Here is a 9974-nt window from a genome sequence, read left to right on the forward strand (position 1 = left end):
TTTCGGTGAGCAAATTCCTTCTTCATCTTCTGGCCTTGTAGAGTGAACGTAGTCGGTGGCGGGTTTTCGATGCTAGGGCAGTCGCAGAGGTTAAGGTAGTATATATAAGGTTCAAGAATCTCAAATTTGTAAATCTTGACCGTCCATTACATCTTAAGGTAAAAAATCATGCCACGTTGTGAAAATGCAAAATTCAAAATTTCGGCAAAATCTTAATTAAAAAGAGATTCAGCAAAATCTCAGTTGAGAAAGAGAATATTATTGGGTCTAGGGCATAGAGCATCAACGTTTGTTTCCATAAATGGAAGTAGCGGTTGCTCCACAGGCCATCAGCATTATGCAATTGCATATCAAAGATACCTAGCTACAGCAGCACAAGATAACAACGACGATGATACAAACAATTGATAAAGATTAAGCTTGTATGAGATTTAGATAAGAAGCACATGGTTTCAATTGTATTACAGACACACTTGTAGTTATCTTCTGTAACTAGCTAGTTCCTCTGTATACAAACGCCAAGGCTTAGAGAGAGAGAGAAAAAAAAAAATAGAGAAACTTATAAATATGAGTTTGTAATTGAATGAAATATTTAAAGACTTTTCATCTTCTTAACATTTAATTTTTTTAAGGTTGGAATCTAATCATAAATTCATATTTTGTGGACAAAAGCAATCTATGTCTCACGATAGAGAGAGAAGAAGAAGAAAAAAAAAAAAAAACTCATGAGACTATCAAATTGCCTGATTAGCTGTTATTGCATGTAAATTATGATGAAATTCTTTGGCTGCTCATCACAAGGCCCAAAATATCTCTACCTTCAAATTTTCAACATGACAATTTTATTTAAGAATGGCTTTGATATTAATATATTATTTGATTTCCTTATTTAATGCTATTAATTATTGTAATCCTTGTTTTAAGAATGGAATGTTAGAGATTTTAAGAGAGTCAAACGATATTAATGTCTTTCTCAATTACTTATTTACCATAATTTAGGGGTAATGCATGCTCAAGTAGAATAATTTTCATCCCATTAATCTAGATTGCTGAAGATGATGGTCCTTGGGGTAATGAGCAGCCAAAGATTTGAACATGGTAGAATAAACTGACCAACCTTTAGCACATTTTTTTTTTTTTTATTACAACCGACCAACACATAATTCATCATCTATATTGAAGTTAATTGTCACGGTCAACATCGAGGAGAAGGAGGCTTCCCATACAAGTGCATGGCTTAGAGAAACTATTGGGCATATTTTGAATCTCAACAATCTTACATGTTTTATTTTTTATGTCATACCAAAAGAGTTGATGAAAGTCCCGCTCTGTAATTTCCTTCTCTCCTGTCAAAACCTCTTCTCCGTCATGTGAGAACACTAAAGGTAGGTAGGTGGAAGGAGCCGGGTCCAGCTGCATCGTATAAAGCAGAGTCCAACTGTTGGCCACCCCATACTCTTTCATCACCCAAACATCCCTATCTATGGTAAGACAAAGCCATCCTCTCAACACCACAAAGGTGACACACTCATTTAAAAATAAACCAAAATTAACGGGAATCTCATCTAGTACTTGGAATTTTTCAGTGCTAAGATTGAATGCAACAATGACCTGTTTGGAGTTTGACTGAGTAACCAGCCAATGAAAATTACCGTTTAAGAAAGGCACCAACCAATGGAAATTACCGTTTAAGAAAGGCCAGCCCAGACAATTTGAGAAAATAGACGATTTTTCAAAAGGCCATTCATCTTCAACCATTCTCCAAGAGTGTTCTCGCAAACTGTATACCTCAGGACTACATTTTTCCCTCCTTAAGGATATGTTCACAACCAAGGTTTTTGGGATCTCAAACTTAAAAACCTTGTAGTCGTCGTTGACCCGATCGTATCCAAATGCTAAGTAATCATAGTAATCAGAACTAGCTTCTCTAGGAGGCTTAGAAGAGGGTAATTTCTTGTACTTTCCAATTAATGGGTTGCATATTACAATTTCACAATTCAAGTTTCTGATGCAAACCAAGCCGTTGCAACATCCTACAATCTCTGTGCTTGCCGATTGGTACTGCAGCTGTTCGATCTTCGCGGCCTCGCTAAACTGACCCTCATTAGAAAAGTTTACCATGTAGTAATTACTTGGCCAGTAGGTCTGTACAATGAGGGTGCGTTCTCTAGAGTGATTGAGATGCAACTTGATGAAATCTGAGTTGTTGATTTGGGAGAACCATGGCTTCGAAACACACTGGAAACGAAGCAGTGGCTTGATGGGAAGTAGGGAAAGTATCTCGGTGATGAGCTCTCCCGGGAAAGTCGTCATCTTTCGGTGAACAAATTCCTTCTTCATCTTCTGGCTATGCTACATGCACTATATATCCTTGTAGATAGATTGAACGTAGTCGGTGGGTTTTCAATCTCATATTTGTAAATCTTGACCATCCGTTACATCTCAAGGTAAAAAATCATGCCACGTGAAAATTCAAAATTCAAAATTTCGGCAAAATCTTAAAGAAGAGATTCAGCAAAATCTCATCTTATACCCAATCATCAGGCAAAATCTTAAAAGAAAAGATTTAGCAAAATCTCGGTTTAGAAAGAGAATATTAATTGGGTCTAGGGCGTAGAGCATCAACGTACATTTCCATAAATGGAAGTAGCGGTTGCTCCACAAGCCATCAGCATTATTCAATTGCATATCAAAGATACCTAGCTACAGCAGCACAAGATAACAACGACAATGATACAAACAATTGACAAATTAAGATTAAGCTTGTATTAGATTTAGATAAGAAGCACATGATTTCAATTGTATTACAATTAAACACACTTGTAGTTATCTTTTTTTTTTTTAATTTTTTTTTATTTTGACATGTCCACACAAGAGGGGGAGGAGGGATTCGAACTAATGATCTCCGCTTCATAAGGCGTGGTCTCCAGCCGATTGAGCTATCTCTTCGGGACACTTGTAGTTATCTTCTGTAACTAGTTCCTCCTCTATATATTCAAACGCCAAGGCTTAGAGAGAGAGAGAGAGAAAAAAAAAAAAAAAAAAAAAGACTTATACTCTTATACTTTTTTAAATTTGAATAGAGAAACTTATAAATATGAGTTTGTAATTGAATGAAATATTTAAAGACTTCATCTTCTTAACATTTAATTGTTTTTTTTTTTTTAAGGTTGAAATCCAATCATAAATTCATATTTTGAGGACAAAAGCAACCTATGTCTCATGTTAGAGAGAGAAGAAAAAAAAAAAAAAACTCATATCTTATGCAATGACTATCCAATTGCCTGATTAGCTACATTGTAAATTATGATGAAAATATGTGGTTGCTCATCACAAGGCCCGAAATATCTCTACTTTGAACATGACAATTTTATTTAAGAATGACTTTGATATTATTATATTATTTGATTTCCTTATTTAATGCTGTCAATTATTGTAATACTAAATTAGAAAAAAAATTATTGTAATACTTGTTTTAAGAATGGATGTTAGAGATTTTAAGAGAATCAAACGATATTAATGTCTTTCCCAATTACTTATTTACCATAATTTGGGGGTAATGCACAAGTAGAATAATTTTCATCCCATTAATCTAGTTTGCTGATCAAGATGATGGTCCTTGGGGTAATGAGCAGCCAAAGATTTGAACATGGTAGAATAAACTGACCCACATTGGCACTTTTTTTTTTTACTACAAGTCTACAACGGACCTACACATAACTCATCATCTATATATTGAAGTTAATTGTCACGGTCAGCATCGAGGAGAAGGAGGCTTCCCACACAAGTGTATGGCTTAGAGAAACTATTGGGCATATTTTGAATATCAACAATCCTACGTGTTTTATTTTTTGTGTCATACCAAAAGAGTTAATGCAAGTCCCGCTCTGTAATTTCCTTCTTTCCCATCAAAACCTCTTCCCCGTCCTGTGAGAACACTAAAGGTAGGTAGGTGGAAGAAGCCAGGCTTGGCTGCACCGTATAAAGGAGAGTCCAACTGTTGGCCACCCCGTACTCCTTCATCACCCAAACTTCATTATCCGTGGTAATACCGTCCTCTCAACACCACCAAATTTACAAGCATTTTGATATATGGAATAGTTATTCTTTTAGGCTATATTTGATATATGAATGACTATTACTTCCTATATAAGGGGTTGGAATGAAATGACCATATTTCATATTCTTTAGTTTGATGACAATCCGGGTTGGTTCCACCATTAAGCGGATTAGGCCGCTGCTTAAGGCCCCAGCCCCCAATTAAGAAATATTGACAAAGATTTATTTCACCAAAAAAAAAAAAAAAAAAAAAAGGGGAAGAAAGGAAAATACTAGGCGCTCGATCTCCTGGTATTTTTTCGGTGTCCTCCTAATTGTAGGTGAATATTATTTTCTAAAAACTAAGTAAGAGAAATAATAAAAAAAAATTTTTATAGAAAATAATATTTCAGTTTTCTAACAAAATTCACCTGAATTATAGGAATCCCGTCATGGGATATAATAAATTACAGTTTCCCTTCAAAGTATATATATTTCTTCACCAGGCACCAATAAGGAACTTAGTACAGGGCAAATGCACAAGCCAATAGAGCAAACGTAATTGACCGTTGCGTTATTGACGTAGGCATTCGACCGTTGTCTTTCCTGAGGAAGAGACCTTGGTAAACAGGAAGATTGATTATAACCAGTACCCCACATAGAAGAATCTGCAATGCAAATGGGTGTGAAAGCAAATTTTGCATTTCCTTCTGCATAATCACCCTCTTCATTCCTCCAACCAAACAGAACACATTTAGCAATGCAAGTGTTGCTATAATGGTAAACATTGGGGAAGAAGCACCGAACTCCATGAGCTCTTCCTCGTATCTCTGTGAAACATCATCGTCAGCCACCTTTGCCGTGACGACAAAGGCCGACGTTGTGAACCCCAGTAGTTTTAGGATGTTGTCAAAGAATCCAAAGAAAAAGGAACTAGTTCTTTTAAACAGCCACATCCTTTGATCATTCCACCAGCCTAGGAATGTGCCCCCCAACCAAATATATTCTCCAAGACAGTATGCGCGGTGGACAGAGATGACAAATGCAAATGGTAGGATCCATGGATTTGAAATCTGTTAATCAGTGCATCCATGCAAGATAATTAATTGTTAACAATCAATAATAGGTAAAGTTCCGTTCAAGTAATAAGTATTGTACCTCTGGAAACAAGGAGATGCCTCTAAGCAGGCATAGGGATGGCACAACGACGTAGTATAGAGTAGGCAAGCAAGTTGGAGCCCATAGCAAATAGATACAGTATGACAGTTGATGCTTCAGGGGAGTCTTTTTGTAGCCATGCACAAAGGGACAGTACCTTGAGGCAAAGATCTGAAAATCACCTTCACTCCATCTCTTAAGCTGTACAAGTGACTGCAGTAGTGTTGTGGGAGCAACTCCAAGGAACCCCTTCCTTTCCGGGTTGAAATATATTGACCTCCAACCTCGACAATGTATAGCTAATCCTGTGAGGACATCTTCTACTGCACAACCATATTTCAAACCCATCTGCAAATCATATATGTGTGTGAGAGAGCTTCATGTACATGGGGTTAATTAATTACGAGTAATTCTATTTAGTAGACTGTTATATGATTGTGATAAATATAACTGTCTACGAAATAGTATTTTTTCTAGTGTTGTTTTCATAGGTAGAGAGAGAGAGAGGGAGAGAGAGAGAGAGAGACCTCCTTTCCCCACTGAGTGTTGTTTTCATAGGTACAACTTGCAAGAACTTTGCATGTTTCTTCTAGAACACTCGCACTCTCTTCTACCTTTCTATCATTCCATTTCCCTCCCTTCCAATCTGCCTTAAATTCCTTGCCGTACTTGTGCCCACAAAGAGTGTCTCTTCTGTGAAAGCACCCGGTACCAATATACAATGGCCCTCCATGTCCATCAAATCCTGGATTCTCCACCTTTTGTCGCCATGCATACAAAAGTAGAAATTCCATTAAGATCTTCTCTCTCATCAGAAACCTACAGGTTTAATTAATACACATGTTTGAATCATTGTAAGTTGTTTGTTAATGCTCGCTCACCTCCTTAGCTACTTTCATGGAGCTACCGTAAACATCATTCTTTGTAATGTTCGCGAACGCCTGTGGAAACTGTACGAAGCCAATCTCATGACCATTTTCTTCATCCATAAAAAAGCACACAGCATCTCTCGCTGAGTCTGAATTGTTTGAGTACATGTCGCAGTCCACATTAAGAATTATCGGACCATTGCTTATCAACGATGACACCCTTATCTGTTTTTATTATTATTATTTCCATAAAACATACAAAAGCTATTTACACATGAATTCTATGGCCATGGATATGAAGCTTAAGTTGCATGTGGAGTGGATATATATGATGTATGGCTTACCAGTGCATTCATGGCTCCTGCTTTAAAGTTATGGTGGTACTGTGGTTTCTTTTCTCGTGCCAAGTATACCAGAGTTGGCAAAGGTTGTCCATCAATATCCACAGCCTTGGGGTCTTTTCCATTAATAAGTATCTATGAATTGAAATAGTAACAATTAATTCTATTAAGCAAGTAGGAAAATTGAGTAAATTTTAGAGGTGTAAATTAATTAATATTAATTCCATAATTTCAGTGACAACGTAGAAAGTACTTGAATAATGGTTTGATGATCACGACGGCTTGAAACCTTGTTCCACTCACTAAATCCCTTGTGTTCTTTACGTACTTCTTCTGAAATTTGGCCTCGCTTTGTAGTCGTCTCAATCCGTTTCTTCATGTCTTCATATGATGTCTGTAACATGAAACCGGATATTATTTTCTATCCCTGTGTGAATTAAAAATAAAAGAAAGATTTTTTTAAAATATATATATATATATATATATATATATATGTAAAATGCTTGTCACTTGACTTTCAGCAAACGAATTTGCGGGATAGAGTAGGGGTGACAATTCGTGTTTATGTGTCAAATTCTTTTATATATATAGGTCAATTATCATAATCTGACCTAATTAATTAAACGAGCCGGTCAAACCCTTTAATACTAACCCTTTAATTTTATATAGAGTAAATGTCGGGTATTGTCAATCCTAAATGCCTCATGCCAGGTTCGGGTCGTATGACCAGTGACACGACCTTGAATTAAATAAAATATAATAATAAGGTATATTTTGTTAGTTTCTATATACCATCATTTTATTGTATATATAAAGTATAATGAAAAATAAAAATAAAAATAAAATATTTTATAATATAATATAAAATATTTTATCACAAATCGTTTCACAGTAATTCAATCTCAAGCTTTGATCATTTGATACCTTTTATCCAAACATCTGTGGTTTAGCTTCGTTTGTTACAATGTTTTGCAGATTTTTTTGTTTTTAATTTGAAGTGTTTTAATGTCACATAAAAATAAAGATGAAAATAGTTTCAGCTATTTTGTATTTTGAATTATTTATTAATATTTTTGAAAAGAAAATTAAGAAAAAAGAAAACAAAAGGTTGGGCTCAAGATGGCCTAATTTGAATCTCTATACACTAAAAATGTTCAGAAGTGAGTTTGTTTCAGGTGATTTTCCTTATATATATATATATATATATATATATATATAGAAAAGATGTTTATAGTGCTCTAACTATTTGAACAGTTGCACCTATGTATTTTGGTGGCCTCTATTAAATCTCCTACACATGGGTCCAGGGCGTGATTAATTATCACCGTACTAGCTACTACTCCATGATGAATCATGATCAATATAGTGCTCAATTATTGATCATGCATAGTATCTCCTATGGTCCATTCTGGAGACTGGAGACTGGACCATATATTCCGTGGAAAGGCATATATGCATCAAAATATATTTAATTGGGCTTAGAGTAAAGTTGGCAAATTTTTATATTACCCGCGAATTCGACACGAACTCAACATGAAATTAGCGAGTTAGAATTAAATAACCTTAACCATTTAATTAAATAGGTCGAGTTAAAACTGTTATATATAAATATTATACGCATGTCTTGATATGACTCGAACCTATCACATAAACTTAACTTGTCACGCTACTTAAAAGAGCCAAGTTGTAAACACAGTCGCAATTGGCAGCTATAGCAGGGTTAAGACAGCATTCTGAAAGGTCCCCTTTGAACTATATATGTCATACACATAAGTTTTGTCTAGTTTTTGGCCAAATGTGGACCATTACCAAGAATGGAGGGTGGAAATTGAAGGGGAAATGAAGGATTAGCTAGATATAGTTTTGCAAACGGAACAGATTTCGTGTGTATGGCTAAGAGAATGACCTATGCTAATCTGTTTGATTTCCATGACTGATATATATATATAATGGAAATCAAACAGATTAGCATAGGTCATTGTACGTATTTGATTTGGTGTCCATTTACCACCTATTGATTAAAATGGTTAAATTAATAATTATTTAGTCTAAAAATATAAGCTGATTAAAAATAACGAACAAAATTATATATGCTTCATTAGTTAATATTTTAACGAGATGTTATAAAGTCTTTGAATTCTGTTTTGATCCGACATTAACTTATTGTTGATTTATCATGAAAGTTAAAGTCAGTAGATGTACTTTAAAAAAATTAAAAAATTAAAAACAAAATTAAAAGTTAAAAAGCAGGCAGGTGATGTGAAATTGACGTGATAAATGATATATATTTAATTAATTAACATATCAAAACAAGCCACTGATCAAGACAGTTTTGTTATTGTTGCAAGGCGTCCCACCTGGATTTCTCAGCCCCAAGATACTCGACGCCTTGGGTGAGAGCTGGCATATTCTAAGTGGTTAAGAAATGGTCTATCTTTGCGTGCAAACGGCTTAATTTCCTAGTTCTAGATTCTAGTAGTAAAGATGAAAATCCATGGAAGATATATATACCTTGATGGATGACCACGCTTTGGCCATGGCAGGATCTTCAAGCGGCTCAGCGGCTGTGCGGAAATAAGCCTCCGGCGATCTCGGCTCCACTTTGAACTTTTTGCAAAACGGAAGCCAAATCTTTGAGAAACGTGAGGCCTCTACCATAGCGTAAAACGTCAAATCCGAACCGCCGTCGTCTGAGAGATAAACGCTTAGCTTTTCAGGCGGATAGTCGTAAGCCATGACTGAGAGGACGGTGTTAATCACCATAGATGGCGGTTCTATCATGGGGTCTGCTGTACACACGAATATGTCTATCCCCGGCAGAGCCTTTTCGTGTCTGTTTATTGCATGAACAGTACAACCATATTTAGCAAGTAAAAGACCAAAAAAAAAACACACACACACACAAATAGTACGCTAATTAAATATGTCAGAGAGAGAGAGAAAGAGACCTGAGAGAGAGCCTGTCTTTGAAAGTGGAACGACAGATGAGATTCCAACGGAGAACCGTAGTGATAAACCAATAAAAAGAAAACCAAAGCTCCGAAAGAAATAATCCGATCCAAACCCATCTTCCGGCTTCTTCTTTTGCTGGTATATAGCTCACTCTATATACAAAGATCAAGCATATACCCACCAAGATTGAAAACGCATAAATTTGTAAAGGGATACGTCCCTTGGCTGACTTTGTTACAAAAAGAGGAAGATGATCATTTATCTCCATCTCTCTCTCTCTCTCTCTCTCTTGCTCGAGCTCTCTCGAGTGTTGCTTAGAAAAGTGTGTGTGTATAATGCAACCAAAAAAGAATTGAAGGACGACAATGATGGATATAAGGAGCCAACCAGAAGTGACAACATTGGAATAAAGGTACAACCTAGTGGAGGGGCACGCGAGGAAGACTAGCTACTTTGAGAGTCAAGCTTAATATTACTCTTCAATTTTGATATTTTCAGCAGAAAATGACTAAAACGAAGAAAAAAAAAAAAAAAAAACCAGAGTAGGTAGAAAAGGTTGGTCCCCATTTTTTATACTTCTTGTTGATAAATCTCATGTTATCCAACATTATTAAAT

At 35.7% G+C, this 9974-nt stretch overlaps 2 protein-coding genes across 2 annotated transcripts; both read right to left on the minus strand.

Moving 5' to 3' along the window:
- Positions 1 to 1182: 1182 nt before the first annotated feature.
- LOC132170202 (F-box protein CPR1-like) lies at positions 1183 to 2313 on the minus strand. Its single transcript, XM_059581090.1, has one exon. It carries the CDS (start codon positions 2311 to 2313, stop codon positions 1183 to 1185), a length of 1131 nt encoding a protein of 376 aa, XP_059437073.1.
- A 2095-nt stretch (positions 2314 to 4408) lies between these two features.
- On the minus strand, positions 4409 to 9644 carry LOC132170304 (cellulose synthase-like protein E6; the record flags this gene model as incomplete). Its single annotated transcript, XM_059581230.1, is given in 8 exon segments — positions 4409 to 5111; positions 5197 to 5544; positions 5724 to 5954; positions 6078 to 6290; positions 6410 to 6541; positions 6660 to 6800; positions 8918 to 9239; positions 9355 to 9644. Coding segments are annotated over 8 exon segments (2211 nt in total). The 3' UTR covers positions 4409 to 4559.
- Positions 9645 to 9974: the final 330 nt, after the last annotated feature.

This window comes from Corylus avellana, chromosome ca2 (assembly GCF_901000735.1).
Source record: "Corylus avellana chromosome ca2, CavTom2PMs-1.0".
In the NCBI taxonomy this organism is placed as follows: domain Eukaryota; kingdom Viridiplantae; phylum Streptophyta; class Magnoliopsida; order Fagales; family Betulaceae; genus Corylus; species Corylus avellana.